The sequence below is a fragment of the Lethenteron reissneri genome, chromosome 17 (assembly GCF_015708825.2).
Source record: "Lethenteron reissneri isolate LAM-NWPU_2019-01 chromosome 17, ASM1570882v1, whole genome shotgun sequence".
Taxonomy (NCBI): domain Eukaryota; kingdom Metazoa; phylum Chordata; class Hyperoartia; order Petromyzontiformes; family Petromyzontidae; genus Lethenteron; species Lethenteron reissneri.
The window spans coordinates 12,411,675-12,428,648 of record NC_083795.1 but is presented as its reverse complement, the minus strand read 5'-3'; the positions used below and the strand labels follow the sequence as shown (position 1 = coordinate 12,428,648).

The 16,974-nt window shown below is 50.8% G+C and overlaps 1 protein-coding gene across 1 annotated transcript in view; it reads right to left on the bottom strand.

Annotated features, from left to right (window-relative positions):
- The window catches only part of FBXO41 (F-box protein 41), a 69,747-nt gene that overhangs the window by 31,976 nt on the left and 20,797 nt on the right, over positions 1 to 16,974 (bottom strand). Inside the window, exons 8-11 of the mRNA XM_061552680.1 lie at positions 11,079 to 11,334; positions 9,951 to 10,051; positions 693 to 1,075; positions 226 to 347 (exon numbers count right to left, since the gene is read on the bottom strand). Of these exons, the coding sequence (XP_061408664.1) occupies positions 226 to 347; positions 693 to 1,075; positions 9,951 to 10,051; positions 11,079 to 11,334 (862 nt within the window). The remainder of the gene's footprint in view (positions 1 to 225; positions 348 to 692; positions 1,076 to 9,950; positions 10,052 to 11,078; positions 11,335 to 16,974) is intronic.

Below are 16,974 nucleotides of genomic sequence, written 5' to 3'. Positions count from 1 at the left end.
AGAACATGCAAACTCCAAATATACAGCAATTGCCAGGGTCGGGATCGAACCCACCGCCTCCTGCATACCAGGCGAGGGAGTTAACTTGATGTTAACTCGACACCGAGCAGCGGGTGGGTCTAATACCACGAGGAGGGAGCAGACATCCAGGTAAGGTGTCTAGTTAGCATCTCCTAGCCACCGTAGCTATGAGATTTTCACTAGCAGCGAGTGAGTCTGTGATACCACGAGGAGGGAGCGGACGTCCAGGTAGGAGAAGACGAGGCAGAGGGCATCCTCGCCGCGTCGCGAGCGGCCAGCTCCACGCGGCAACCCAGCGGCCATGCTCGCCGGGCAGTGCTGGATTCCTGCGAGCAGCAGCAGGAGTAGCGGCAGTAGGAGAAGCAGCAGCAGCAAACATTAAGATGGGTGTGAACAACGTGCAACAGCAAAGGTGAGACTCGCATCGTCTTACAGGAAGATGTATCCCAATAAAACACAAACCGCTCCTATCAGGCTGAGTGTGTGCTGGGCTGCCCCACGCGAGCTTGAAGAAAAGGTAAATAAGACTTTGAAGTGTCTGGCAGTGGCAATTGAGTGCTGACGCTACATTGTATTGGATATTAAAGATTTACATTGAACTCAAGTGGCACAACAGAAGCACTGCGGTGACGTCACGAGAACGGCTAATTGGGGCCGCTGCAGTGGATCACCCGCTGGTTCGGAGCGTTGCCGCGGATCACGGGGACCACCACCACCACCACCGCCACCACCGCCGCCGCCGCCGCCGCCGCCGCGACTGCCACCGGGACTCCCGGAGCCGGACCCCGACGCCTCGGAGACTCCGCTCTCCGTGCCATCGGAGAGGGCCGCCGAGCTCCCCGCGGACGCGTGGGGACACCGCGAGCCGGATTGCGAGCGAGACGCCGGGGTCGCCGCCGCTGCCGCCGGGGGGGGCGCCACGCGCAGCGACGAGGGGGGGGCGCTCCCCCCCCGCCCGGCCCTGCCCCGAGACCCCCCGGCGGCCTTGCCGTCGGCGTCGCCGCCGCTGTCCACGCCGCTCTGCGCTGCCGCGGGGCCCTTGCTGGGCTGGGGGCTGTGGCGGTGGCGGAGGGGGAGGAGGGGGAGAAGCCAACGTGAGAGAGGGGAGCGAGATGTGGTGCCGAACAACGCTGCGCGTCGTCAAGCGCCGGGGTAGAAATCATTCCGCTTCATATTAATTTATTTAGCGCAAACTTTGAAACATGACTTTAACACAGTTAGCGCACGAGATGCACGAGAAAAACTATTTAATTACTGAATACATCTACGTGTGTCGATGTTGTGTTTTGAGTGGACGTCAGCCCACATCGCCACAGGGCCGTGCAACAGCCTCCTCCTCCTCCAGCACATGCAGGGCAACCAGTCCGCCCAGCACGCCCTGGCACACTTCGCAGCCGAAGATATTAATAATTCGTGATGACTTTCAGCCAAATGTCAGAGCACTGTTGTATGAAGGCCTCCCCGCACTGTGACAGTAATGGGGGTTGTTTGACCGCACTCCACCACGCTGGTCAGTCCGGGTTGGCGAGGTTGCGGGAGAGAGCGGGCAAGACCGGTTGAGACATCACTTGACGTCGGCCGTGACCGGGAATCGAACTCGGGTTACTCGGTTCATCGGGGCGGCACATATCTCCCGTTGGGAGCCCTGAGCCAGTGCCGGAAAATTCTACGTTACTGTGGCAGGGGCAAGTTTATCCAAATGACAACCGATGACGACTTCCCACCAAGTTGTACAATAATGTATTGACCCTGGCCAGGATGATGAGCTGAGTCGACCCTTGACCAGGACTTGAATTTTGAATCTACTCAATACAAGTCAACGATCTGACCAGAGTGCTCCCCGTCCAGTGAGAAACGGGACAACTATGGGATACAGAAAGACATCAGCCATCATTCAAGACGTATCATCAGAGAGCAGGTTTACAATGCTAAAAACACAACACACTAACGGTCGTGTGAATATTTGATCGTTGTAAGTTTCTCTCTTTCATATGGAATTTGAAAGGCCACTGACAAAACATGGACAGCTGCGTGTTGAGCCTGGTACTGGAATCCATGCACAGCATCCCTGCCCCCCTGTGTAACGTAGAATGGGCAGTTAACAAAACAACACATTGGTCAAAACACCATGGCCAATAACACCATCAGAATCAGAATATGTATTCATACTGGAGGAATCCGATGAGCGAAGAAGCTCTTTTACTCAGACGTCCAGTATTAACACCATATATTATAGGTGACGTTTCGAGCAATGGCCCTTCTTCACAGCGCAGAGAGGCCAGGATATTTAAGAAAAAACTTTCTCAACCTTTCAGCCAAGCAGTTCAAACTGCTGTCCCATTACAAATATTCTATGAGCGATGACAACATCACGTGTAATCCAATTGTACTACATTTCAACCGATACAGATACTGTACTTAGCACACACACACACACATCGACCAGAACTTGGCACTCGTGAGCCATGCAGTCAACTTCCCTTCCAACATGCATTCCCCGATGACCGAGGAATTCATTTGCACAGAAACTTGGTGCGAAGTGCAGCGGCAGGAGAGAGGGGTGTTGGAGGGAGGGCGGGCGGGCGGGCAGGCCAGTGAGAGGTTCCGGGAAGGGTGCTATTTGCATGATGAAGATAACGTCTGCACCACAAGAATTCGCCCAGCAACCCATATAGATATCCAGTGTCAAATATGTTCGTGGAGAAGGGAGCGCCTGGGTTTGTTTTTTTTGTAGAGCCCATACGGAAATGCTGGGGGTGGCGTGAGGCTTTGGTCACGTCGCGATGGTTTCCTGCTCGAACGTGCAGGGAGGCATCGCTCCCCATCTCCTGATTTTACAGCCCTGTTGCAGAGCCAGTGGTGGAAATCGCACATTCCTATCGGGGAGGAAAGTCTCTCCATGAGACCCCGTAAAGTGCGTAAAAGCAAAGTTTGTGTGGTATAAGAGCCATTTTCTATACTTTTGAGGCATAAGCAATTAGAAAATAACACTTACTACCCATGAACAAAAATCGTGTTACAGAGTGAACTTATCACACCCCCCTCCTCCTGGCAGACTAAAGCCAACTTGCAGACCACATGGAATCTAGTCACCTTGTACCACACAGGGACAGCTGCTACTGGGGCTGGGGTGCCATTCGAATGCTTGAGATGCGATGCAAGGCGTTCGATTAGCAAGACATAATCGATTAACGTACATACATTATTCATTCGATTAGTCAATTAACATATCTATTTTCAAAACACACAACCTGAATGTTATTTGCACAAATTATCGACGTGCCCACGACTAGGATGTAAACAAGTCTGAGCGGCACTCGAGGTCGGGTGGCGAGGCGGGAGTGGTGAACTCATTGCCTGTCATGACCGCGTCGCGATTTCAGCGCCACGCGGTGGCAATCGCTGGCATGCGCGTCCTCGAGGTGGAGATTTCCCGACATCGCAAATGGCTTCGTAAGAAGCGAGCCCTCCATCGGTCAAAACATTCCATTCCCCGAGTGAGCGAGAGAGCTATCACCATGTAGTCGTCATTGTCATCATCATCATCAGCAGCAGCGGCATGAGCCATGACTGCTGAATGAAGATCTATCCGAGCCATCACCACCCCCTCGCGGTTTCGCAACGCCACAATCCACCCGGCACAGCACCAGCCAATCTCACAGAGCTCCGTCTCCCCGGATGACGTCCTCTTGGGTGCATTCCCTCCTTTGACTGCCCCTCCTTTGTTCGTCTCGACCACCGGCCATCATCTCTTCTGGCTGCGTGTCCTGAGCCAAACCCACTTTTCCTGAGGTTTCTACACGATGCCTGTAACGTGCGAATGTTTTCCAATCTACGTGTTCCTTTTTTTTTTTTGCATTTCTATAAATGTCATCATCATGGCTTGGCTTCGCGAACGAAGATCTAGGAAGGACATCCACGTCTTCTGCAGGCACGCTGGTGGCTGAAGAGGCCTATGCGGGACAGGCAGGTCCTGCCACAACAGCTGCAAGTGAAGGTCTCATCTGGGATGGGTGCTGAGGGATCATGGTTCTTCCTCCTTCTCCTTTTGTCCTCCATACGGGCCCTGCGGGTATCTTCGAAGAAGGAGGTGGTCTGGTGGACTGTGTGCCGCCAGGAGTTGCGATCAGCTGCTTGTGTTGCCCACTGACGGTGATCGATGCAGCAAGCAGTGAGGGACTTCTTCAGGGAGTCTTTGTATCGCTTTCGTGGTGCCCCTATGTCGCGATGGCCAGAGGACAGTTCCCCATACAGCACAATCTTAGGCAAGCGGTGGTTCTCCATCCTGGCGATGTGCCCTGCCCAACGAAGCTGTGTCTTGAGGACCATGGCCTCGATGCTGATGACCTTCGCTGACTTGAGGACTTCAGTGTTGGCGACGAAGTCACTCCAGTGAATATTGAAGATTGTGCGGAGGCAGCGCTGATGGAAACGCTCGAGGAGACTCAGGTGACGACGGTACGTGACCCATGACTCAGCGCCATACAGGAGAGTGGTCAGCACAACAGCTTTGTAGACGTTGACCTTTGTGGCTCTTTTAAGGTTTCTGTTGTTCCAGACACGTTTGTATAGTCTGCCAAATGCACTGTTTGCCTTGGCCAGCCTGTTGTCGACTTCGTTGTCGATCTTGGCGTCAGACGAGATGACGCACCCCAAGTAGCTGAACTGGTGGACAGCTTTCAGTTCTGTTTGTTCAATGAAGATGCTTGGTGGATGGTGCTCCTCATGGGGTGCGGACTGATGAAGAACTTCAGTCTTCCTCAGGCTGACTTCAAGGCCGAAGATCTGAGCTGTTTTCGCGAAACAGGACGTAATTCGCTGCATAGCTGCCTCTGTATGAGCAAGGAGGGCGGCATCGTCAGCAAAAAGCAGCTCCCTAATCAGTTGCTCCATGGTCTTTGTGTGGGCCTGCAAACGCCTCAGGTTGAACACGCTCCCGTCGAGACGAAAACGGATGTATACGCCATCAGCGTCGTCGAGGTCCTCTGTATAAATGTATTTCTACACATTCACCTCTCCACGTTGTTCCGCAATCGTTTTGGTCTCAGTTCCACATGTACTGATAGCAAAGATTCTTCTTGAGGCCACAATGTGAAGTGGCTTTTGATTATCAATAAACCTCACACATTCGTCAAAAACACTGTTGTAGCCTTTAAAGGAAAAAATAGGTAACAGGTGATTCTCGGACAAATGCCATAGCACATGGATAGAGGGGCCAGAGGGTTAGATTGGATCCATGTGCTATGAAGGAGGACCATTGCCCAAACCGTTGGCAATTATATATGTTTCCTTTGAAGTCCAGAGTGTTACTGACAAATGTTTTCAGTTATTTGTGCTTGTGCACTCCTACCAATGCAGCAGTAGCATCACCAAATCATTTGTTTTCATCGTAAGGTTCAGTTTTGATCTGAACAATGATGAAGTCCTCCCCCGTGTCTTGTTGTGTTGGTGGTGGTTTGACCACACTTCACCACGCCGATCACAGTGCGCGTTGGCAGAAGGAGGGGTTACCCAGCACCAATTTTCAGATATCCCTCGCCACCAACATTAACCTTCACCGGGGAATCAAACGCGGGTCGCACACCTTGGTGTCTCGTTATTGAGCTCAAAATATCCCCCCATCCTTCGCGCTCCCGGCGTCGCGTAGCGCCACGCCACGATGCTTATCGCACTCCCGCTCCCAACCCGCGAGGTAGTTAGTTAGACCTAAGAGAGGCAGCGCCAAGCTTCTCACAGTCACGGTGGGGTTGGCTGTGTCAGGAGGGGTGAGAGGGGGGGGGGGGAGTTGAGGGGCGGAGGCCAGAGTTGGGGTGGGGAGTGAAATCTGGCAGAGCATGGGGACAAAGTGCGAGGCTACAAATTCAAACCTTTCCGAGAAGTCGTTCTTGCGTCATTTATTTGACAGCCGCTGAGAGTGATGTGCACTGGCGGAGGGGCCGCTGCTGGAGTAAAGACCACGAGCGGAAGAATATCATCGATTGTGATGACGACGACGACGACGGCGGCAACTAAGCCACAAAACACACGGCGAAACCGAGTTCGTCGAGTGGCTGGCCTGGTGATAGTTATTGGCAGGGGGGGAGGGGGAGGAATTACACAACCCTCACACTAATATTTGACAACTGTTCTATTCCCACGCACAGCAATATGTTCGAGAGCTGAATGCCAATGTGGAAGACTGATAGCCACGGGAGGGCTTCATAAGGCGGTTTGTGCAGTTTTGCTATTCGTCCGTTGACAGAGCGCAGACTAGTGGTTTACTATACCGTGCCGTATTATCGACTGAGAGTGTTTGACTAAATTGTCGACTGCATTCTCACTAACATTTTATTTTAGCAGGTAAGGCCCACTGCGCTACATAGCTCTTTTTGAGAAGTGGCTTATCATGTGGAAATTTATTGCAGCCAAATACTCTAAATGCATGTTTCTAAACGTGGAGGACCCGGAGAAAAGTCCACGCGACCACGGGGAGAGAGACACATATACAACACGCATCAGGGCCGCAATGGAGCACATGACCTTCTGCATACCAGGCGAGGTAGTAAACATCTCGCCACCGTAGAGCGGACGAAGAAGAGAACGACGACACCGTGAGATACACAGACTCGGACTCGACCAGAATTCTGGAAGTTGTCATCGACGAGGCCAAAGCCAGCCAGGTGGTGACCGCACGGCAGAACGAGAGGCTCGCAAGTGGAAGGTTATAAGTTCAAATACTTTTGGAGGGGGGTCGAGGGGGGTTTGACTCAGCCCATCATCCCACTGGGAATTAATACGATAAATACAACTTTGTGCAGTCGTACTAGGCATGCTGAATTTCCATCACTGGATTAGGGGCTGTCAAAAAAAACAGCCGCAATATTCATTTGAGCAGGAAATCACTTTAGATGTTTAACTTTTTACACTCAAGACTAAGAATCTGAAATAAAAAACATCAATAAATCAACACAGAAGCATGCTAAGTGAAGCCCCGGAATTGTGGTCGCCTGTGCAACTCACATTCGTGGCATCATCACCACGCACGCCACTTCTGTGCCAATGTCGTTCCCACGAGCGATGGAGGATTGCGCAACGCCACGGTGCACTCTCTCCTCTGCATGCAAATCGACGGTTTACGATAAACGATTCGCCGCACCCACACTCTGCTTTTCTTGCCAAGCCATCCCCCAGTGTCGGGTTTGTTTTTCACCACCACCACCACCACCACGCCCGCGAAGTGTAGTGTAGCGTAATAAAATCACGACGATTTACGGCGTATATATGCCCTCTCTGTAAATGTGCTGATGTCCTGCTTCCGTAAAATAAGCGCTGTGGCCCAAATCTTGATGCATAAAACCTCGGTTGGATCTCTTGGGAATGTATCCTCAAGTGGAATCGTCAGACTCACGACAACCCAGATGCTGGTTTCAGTCCAGACTTGGCCTTAAATCTGTATTTCAACCGAGGGCATGGGGCTAGTCTTCAAGCAGCAGTGGATAAATAATGGCTAATGATGATGATGATGCTAGAAAGACATCCAAGGATTTGAATTCATAAACAGAGCCGTGCTCGCTCAGCCTCACCGACACGGCCATTATGAACCTCATGAACCACTCGGCCGGATATTGTCCGGTCCACACCTGGCAAAACAGCGGAGCTCTCTAGCGCTCACCATCTAGTCGTGGCGTGAGCAAGGCATTGCAGGACTGATCCTTTGAGGGGCCATCCATTGAGTAGGTACGCCAAAATCTGTCAAAACTTGACCCCTCACCCACTCCCTATTTTTACACCCCCCACCTGCGTGCGTACGCTTGACGCACCCCCCCCCCCCGAATCCTATAGAACGGCCGATATTTAATCCACGCAGAAACGATCAAGGATCAAGGATTATTAATAATGTTAACGTATTTAAGCAAACAGATAGTCCACCGCCGGCTGCATTAAATAATTAAGTTGTGTACCTTGGCCACTGATGTCGCTGAGCTGCGTGACAGCTGCAGTCAGGGGCACGGTGGCACACGAGTGACGCCTCTCCCAGTCCCACTTCTCCAGGTAGTACTCGTTGTCTGACAGCTGGAGAAACTCAACTGTGGCTCACTTGAAGGCCAATGTAGACAAATTATTATCGAGGCTTCACCCCCCCCCCCCCCCGTTTCCTATGCGTACATTGTCAGTAGAACCCCCCATACGCAAGCGTACGCATTTGGGTTAACACCCCCTCCCCCCTCCATGCATACGCACTAAATGGATGGCCCCTTACCTTTACACGTCTGTATGTGTGTCGAACTTCTTTCGCACCGCGCATAGCCAACTGTGCTAATCATAGGTGAGGATGTGCGAATGTGCGTGTGATTTGGATTGCTCCTGGGAGAGAGACTGGGGGAGAGACTGGGAGAGAAACTGGGGGAGAGACTGTGGGGAGAGACTGGGAGAGAGACTGGGGGAGAGACTGGGGGAGAGACTGGGGGAGAGACTGCGGGAGAGACTGGGAGAGAGACTGGGGGAGAGACTGGGGGAGAGACTGGGAGAGAGACTGGGGGAGAGACTGTGGGGAGAGACTGGGGGAGAGACTGTGGGGAGAGACTGGGAGAGAGACTGGTGGAGAGACTGGGAGAGACTGGGGGAGAGACTGGGAGAGAGACTGGGGGAGAGACTGGGAGAGAGACTGGGAGAGACTGGGAGAGACTGGGAGAGACTGGGAGAGAGACTGGGGGAGAGACTGGGAGAGAGACTGGGGGAGAGACTGGGGGAGAGACTGGGGAGAGACTGGGGGAGAGACTGGGGGAGAGACTGGGGAGAGAGACTGGGAGAGAGACTGGGGGAGAGACTGGGGGAGAGACTGGGAGAGACTGGGGGAGAGACTGGGAGAGACGACTGGGAGGAGAGACTGGGGGAGAGACTGGGAGGAGAGACTGGGGGAGAGACTGGGAGAGAGACTGGGGAGAGACTGGGAGAGAGACTGGGGGAGTGACTGGGAGAGAGACTTGGGGGAGAGACTGGGGGAAGAGACTGGGGAGAGAGACTGGGAGAGAGACTGGGGGAGAGACTGGGGGAGAGGACTGGGGAGACTGGGGGAGAGACTGGGAGAGACTGGGAGAGAGACTGGGAGAGACTGGGAGAGACTGGGAGAGACTGGGGGAGAGACTGGGAGAGAGACTGGGAGAGACTGGGGGAGAGACTGGGGGAGAGAGACTGGGAGAGAGACTGGGGGAGAGACTGGGGAGAGACTGGGGGAGAGACTGGGGGAGAGACTGGGAGAGAGACTGGGGGAGAGACTGGGGGAGAGACTGGGGGAGAGACTGGGAGAGAGACTGGGAGAGAGACTGGGGGAGAGACTGGGGGAGAGACTGGGGGAGAGACTGGGAGAGAGACTGGGGGAGAGACTGGGGGAGAGACTGGGGGGAGAGACTGCGGGAGAGACTGGGAGAGAGACTGGGGGACAGACTGGGAGAGACTGGGGGAGAGACTGGGAGAGAGACTATGGGGAGAGACTGTGGGGAGAGACTGGGAGAGAGACTGGGGGAGAGACTGTGGAGAGAGACTGGGAGAGAGACTGGGAGAGAGACTGGGGGAGAGACTGGGGGAGAGACTGGGAGAGAGACTGGGGGAGAGACTGGGAGAGAGACTGGGGGAGAGACTGGGAGAGAGACTGGGGGAGAGACTGGGAGAGAGACTGGGATAGAGACTGGGGGAGAGACTGGGAGAGAGACTGGGAGAGAGACTGGGGGAGAGACTGGGAGAGAGACTGGGGGAGAGACTGGGAGAGAGACTGGGAGAGAGACTGGGAGAGAGACTGGGGGAGAGACTGGGAGAGAGACTGGGGGAGAGACTGGGAGAGAGACTGGGAGAGAGACTGGGGGAGAGACTGGGGGAGAGACTGGGAGAGAGACTGGGGGAGAGACTGGGAGAGAGACTGGGAGAGCAGTGTGGGCGGATGTGCCGTCGCCCACCTGTGTCCACGGGCCCTGTCGTGTCGTTTCTTGCCGGTGGTGGTGAAACTGCTGCCCTTGGTCTCCTCTTCCTCCTCGCCACTGTTCAGGCGAGCGCGGGCCTGCGTGGCCCACGGTGGTGGTAGTGGGCCCAAGTGTCAGAGTCGCTCACTCACATACAAAATCTGACGGTGAGAATATTCTATGGGGGGCTGAAATAATTGTTTTGGGGGGAGGGACAGAGCTGAAATTGCCATCATGAATATGAAACGAAATTTTCAATACGTAGAAATATTTCGATTTAAAACTTTCGTGACTGCAGGGATTCATCTTCTTGGTTCTTTCGGTAAAGTCACGTAGAAGGGAAATAATAAAATAATAAAAATAAAACATAATAAAATAATTCTCACGACGTTTCGGCCACAACGCAAACAGACGTCCTCAGTTGAAGAACAGGTCTGTCGGAAAGACAGTGTCATTCATTTATTATTTTATTATTTCCCTTCTACGTGACTTTACCGAAAGAACCAAGAAGTAGAAATATTTATTCAATCCGTTTAGAAATGTTTCCAAAAGCAAAAGGAGCACAAGGCTGCCACTAGCAGAGCATATGGTGCACAAGGTTGCCGCTGGACATCTGTGAAAAAGAGCTTCATAGCTCATCGGATTTCTTCAGGATAAATAAAGATTCTGATTCTGACATGGTGGATTGGCGCGTCTCGCGCAGGGGCTTTACCGATAGCGTGAGTCTACCACACGGACTAACAAAGTGCTTGAGCGTAACGTTACCACGAAAATTGTTGCCAAGTTTATTATTGTTCTCAACCAGCTCATGTGCAGGTGGCTGTGTTAGATGGCTACATCGCATGACCACGAGAGATGGTGACGGCTTGGCAAGACCTTCATGCATCCTGCAGTGGATTGATCATGACGAAGATAGAAACAGATGTATCGTTTTTTTGTCTTTTAAATCAATCACTGCCATAAATGCATTTTTATAATTCGCAAAATTAGGCGATTTACAATTAATCGATTCTGACATTTACAAAGCAAGTGCCACGTCACATGGAAGTCCCGGTGTCTACGGTTCAGGACAAGTCACGGTCTGTGTGTGTAACGTGACTTCCTATATCAAGGGTTCAGTAGTACCTGCTGCTCAGAGCCAGAAGTCGCTGTCTCTGGCCCACCGGTCTGGGCCACCGCTGCGGGCCTGGCATCGGCGCTGGATGGCGCGGGGTTGAGTCCGGCGGTGGTGGTGGCGGCGGTGGCGCCCAGAGCCAGGAGTCGACCCTCGGCCCTCTCGGCTCGGTCGAGCAGCCCCTCGATGAATCGCTGCAGCTCCACCTTGGCCTGGCCCTCGCGCTCCGCCGTGGCCTGCAGGAACTCGGTGAGTCGAGCCGCCTCCCTGCTCACGCGCACACGCGAATTCTTATTATTACAATCCATTCTCCGGACGTATTTGGCAGTATAGCAAAATTACCGTAGTTCACGCACACGTAATTGTGTTAGCAACGATGTGTTTGTTTGTCATTGCGTAGCCACCACAGCGGCCAATGGGGGGCTCTGGACGGGTGCGAGGGGGCCGGTGACCCCTTACACTTACTTACCACTAAACAACGTAACGAAATCTTGACTCAGAGCTTTCGTGACTGCAGGAATTCATATTCAGTGGGTCTTTCGGTAAAGCCACGGTGATGACGATTGCTTGTGTTGCGATCGAAACGTCGTGATATTTTCATTATATTTTCTATCTACGTGGCTTTACCGAAAGACCCAATGCAAACGTCCCGAAGACTTCAGCTTGCCGACACTTCACGTGGCCTTAAAGTGCACATAGCCTGGGGCACGAGATCCGAGGTGACGACATCGCCGCCACTTAGTGGCCAATGGCGGTTGTTTGTTGTTGTTGTTGTGTAGAGATTGGAGATGGAGTGTCAGCCGTCTCCTGGCCACCTCACGTTGCCACTGCAACGAGCGCCTCGGACGCGAGCGAGGGTTGATGGATCACATCGAGATTCGTGACTCTCCAAACCCCACGAGGAAGGACAACGAGCTGGTTTTGTGAACCTCTCTGTGCGGGCTTGTGGCGAATATTCGAACCGGTCTTGGGCCTCCCTTAGGTGGACTCAACCAGAAGCGATGTGTGAACATCGCCACGAGGGAGACAAAGGCGGCCGAGCGTGGTGCCGGCCTTCATAGGTGCTACTCGCTCACAGCACTTGCCCCAAAAGTCTGTTACGGCTACACGGGGGATCTTTGTATGTGGAGATTGGAGGTGGTGGTGGAGTTCCAGTCTCTTGACAAACACAGATGTCTACTTGCCAAGACTTTTTTTTCTTCTAAATAAGCTTTTGATTCTCGCTGTGGCGTGCGACTCACATGACTCAGAGTGCTGTTGTTGTTGTCGCTGCTATTCTCTTAAGTCAGGCCGATTGCATCACAACGCAACGAGTCGTCCCTCATTCTGAGGCCACAATCTTGAATCGTGCCAAAACGCCATCGTCACCTGCCCTCCTCCCTCGAAAACTAATTTTTTTTTTCCAACTCGGGGCGATGTCAAGCAGCCAGACATGAACCACACCTCGCGAAAGAAGAACGAGACTTCTCTGAGCAATCGAGATTCGTAAAACGATGGCCAACACATGGGGGTTCCGAATCCGTTCCGTGTTTTGGTTGTTAAATTACAAAAACACGCATGACATCAGACGTTCGTTGGTAACTTCTCCTTTTTTTTACACAACCAGACCTTGGGGTGAGGCAATGGCGCTTGAACGCAAATGCCACGCGAATAATCTGGCCGCACGCACATTGTACGCGAACCTCTGAAAACCGTGACCACGCTGACGACATGTGCGTACCACGTGTGTGTCATGCGCGTGGTACAGCAGGCAGTGAACACGAGGTGTGCCATCATCATCAGGCACGCTCAATCCACTGCTGGATGAAGGCCTCTCCCAAGCCGTCGCCATCTCTCACGACGTTATAACAATAATCCAGCCTGCACACGGTGGCGATTTCCTCGCTCCATCTCCTCTGTGTACATATCTTCGGATGCGTTCCGCTCCTGGGCTGCCACTCCGTCATTTTTAATGACCATCGACCGTCGTCCCGTCTGGCTGTGACGTGTCCTGCCCAAGCCTCGCCTTTCATAACAGTTTCAATAATATTCTTGGTTCTTTCGGTAAAGTCACGTAGAAGGGAAATAATACAATAATAAAAATATAAAACAATAAAATTCTCACGACGTTTCGACTGCAACACAAGCAATCATCATCAGGTGTGAAATTCACAGCAATGATTTTTTTTCTTCAAATGTTCTTGCTGTGGATTTCACCCCTGATGATGATTGCTTGTGTTGCGGTCTAAACATCGTGATAATTTAATTGTTTAATATTTGTATTATTTTATTATTTCCCTTCTACGTGACTTTACCGAAAGAACCAAGCATACGAATCCCTACAGTCACGAAAGCTTTAAATCAAAATTTAGTTTCAATAATGTCATTCATGTCCGTACATTCTGTAATCCACGTAATCCTCTTTTTGTCTCTTCACTTTCATTCACGCATTCGCTCCAAGCATGCATCCCTCTCACAAGATGCAAGTGCTGTACGTTGAACTTCTTTCGCACCGTACGCAGACAACCGTGCTAATCGGAGGTGCAGGGAAAGGATAATTAACTAAACATAGCATGCAGTTCTGAAGAAATTAGTTTTCAATCTGGGTTTAAAAGTGGATTTCTAATATCGGAAGGAGTGTTCCAGACGGCCGGAGCAGTGCATCTGAAAGCGCGCGATGCAGTGGCCGCTTTTGTTATATGGAAGGTGTGCACCGTGGCGTATATATTAAGGGCTCAGTATCTTCCCTACTGGCTTTCAACACTTTTCAGTTTTTCCCTTCACATTTAAAAACACGCGTTTGGATTAATTCGATGATTTGGCTGTCTATCAATTGATATGCAACTTCGTTGAGCTATCATCTGTGGCCATGTCGCTTCTGAATAAGAAGCTAATGGCTCAGTGGTGCAGTAAAATAGTTTAGTTTAATTTGCAATTTTTTTTATTTTCTTACCTTTCCTATACTTTGCACTCCTGTCGTTTGTTTTATTGTTTGTTGTTGCAACATTCTGATCTGTGTTAAAGAGCTTTACATCGCATCGGAATCCTCCCAAATGTCATAAATATTCTGTTTAAAGGTCAACTAATCCGTGTTTTATCGTTGTATGAACGCATTCGTAGACGCTCCAGGCAGTGCAGACTTGTGCATGCAGTTGGCACGCTGAGTAAAACTTTTGCTGAAGCCGTGCCAAAAAAACAAGGCGTCTCCTGGAAAATCCACCCCTGACTCACCGAGCTCCCCTTCCGAAGGGGTTTCACCGGCGAATTACTGCAAAGCGAAGGCAATTCTAAAAGTTGGATTCTCAGAAAAAAGAATGAAAAACTCGCCCACGATATGACTCAAGTGCGTGCCTCAATTCACGAGACCACATTACGGCTTCCCCATCGACTGCCCTCGACAGCCCCAGCAACGTTTGCAGCTGCTGCGCAGAGTACAGAGTTCAAGAGCATCTGGGTTTGCTTCCGTTTTTCTCTTGTTTCAACAAATAAGCATGTGTATAGGCTCGGTACTTTTGTAAATCCGCTGTTGGATGACGGCCTCCGCCGCCCCGTGTAGGCCGTGGTGGGTTGTTTGACCATATTCTTGGGTTTTTTCGGTAAAGTCACGTAGGTAAAAAAATAAAATAAAAATTTATAAAAAATAAAATAAAAATCACGACGTTTCGGAGGCAATACTTGATACAGCGAGCGTGCTGTGATGGTTCCACCTGAAGACGGAGGCTAGTGTTGCCTCCGAAACGTCGTGATTTTTAGTTTATTTCTATTTAACTTTTATTAATTTTAATTTTTTTACCTACGTGACTTCACCGAAAAAACCCAAAAATATGAATCCTTGCAGTCACGAAAGCTAGAATTTTTTGACCATACTTCACCACTCTGCTCAGTGCGTGTTGCTGATTTGAGAGACCCTCACAGGACCGGTTCAGATGTCAACTCGCCACTGATGTTAGCCGTGCGCCGGGAATTGAACTCAGGTTACCGGATCCAGTAGCGCGATGCCCTAACCACTGTGCCACCACTCCACCCAACATACTTCTGAAGATGGCATGTACACAAACACAACGATAAGGTTTCTAAATGCTCAGACCAACGATAGGCAGTTTGCATTAACACTGTTTGGAAATTACGTATTGTTATGACAGGAACTAGGCCATCTGTAAAACAATCCCGCATCGACGTTTACTTGGTGTAGTTTTGAAACACATGGTAGGTTGCTGAAGGCCGTAAAACCGGCGTTAACTTTATTGGCTGCAGAACGTAAAATAAATAAATACAACATTCAGATTCAGGTGTGTTCGGTGCGGAGTGCTAGAAATCTGCGGAAGCTCTCACTTCGGCCACGACATATTTCAACCATTCACAGCTTCATGCTTATCCACTGCCTCTCCCACGTGGAGTAGATGATGGGACCTTGTTTGACCATACTTCACCAAGCTGGTCAATGCTACTTGGTGACAATGCACAGCCCTTCGCTGATCCACACTGCCTCTCCCATGTCGAGTCGATCATGGGGACTTGTTTGACCATACTTCACCACGCGGGTCCGTGCAGGTAGGACACAAAGTACCGTTTCGGATATCACTCGTCGCTGATGTTAGCCGTGGCCGGGAATCGAACTTCTCATGGTCGAAAGGTTCCGAGTGCAGTGTACTAACCACTGCGCCACTGCTCTGTTATGTGTGTGATTAAACCGGGTTGTCACGTGTAAATGAGCTGATGGTCTTAGACCAGTCACCAATGGCTGGCATAGACACCCAGAGACATACATAGGCTGATTTATTTTAAACCAGGTCTCAAGTGTAATTGTTTGACCTTTAGCCCAGTCACCATGACTATGGGAAGCAAAAGTATTGGCTTGCTGTCATACGAAGAATAATTCTCTGTAACATGATGGGTGGGAATGCGCTGCCCTCTAGCGAGGATAATAGGACAATCGCAGGAATCTCGGGAGTAGCTCAGTGATGTCTGTCTCCACGGACCGTTCTCTAACACGGGAGAGACGCACTCCTCTCCTCTGCAAGAGTTCCTAATTTATTCTTCGTCACAGTAGCACAACTCAGAATATTTGAAAAACACTCAAAACTAATTATAAGAATTCCACTAACATCGTTATAACTCAGTTGGAATATGCAGAGCACGGTCGCCCCCTAGTTGCGAAAACTTGACAGGACCCCTCCTGGCGACGAGGCATGCCACTCAGCGAGGCTTAACAATAATCATCATAGTTATATATCAACAGCCAGTTTCTATCAACTGCGGGGTAAAGGCCTTCCGCGCCATCTCCACGGCGGGCATTCTCGCAGGCATGTTCCCTCCTTCGGCGTGCCACTCCGCCACCAGTCTCGACCATCGGCAACCACTCCTTTGAGCCACGATGTGTCCCACCAAAGGCCACTGAATACCCATAACAAGAGTCGCCATAATGTCCCTGATTTATAATTGTTCCATAGGAATGTGGACTTCCCATCACTGGTTCAGGGTCGTCGACAAACGCGAGCCACATTCTTCGTTCAATTCAGCAGTGGGGTGCTTGCATTTGACTTCTCACATTTCAGATTCTTCTTACTTTTAAAATACTTTCTTCTTTAAAACGAAACATTCTAAAACGCTGACCCTTGCCCGGTTGGGCAACGTCAACGTTTGGAATGGCAATGGCGTTTCTGACCGCTCTGTTTGTTCTTCTCCTTGTTTTGCTATTTGTTTTTTGGCCAGTACACGTGCTCCTGGATTCTGAGTCTGTTTCACTTTTCAAATCACGTCTTAAAACTCACATATTTGTACTGCAGGCTTTCCCTGTAACTAAAGATGTAAAAAGCAATGTTGTCTAATTAGATTATTCTTTACTTATTCGCTTTCATCATAGCTCTTCATATTATTGGAATTTCGGTAGTAGTCATTGATTTCGTTATAAATCAGATTTCGCTTATA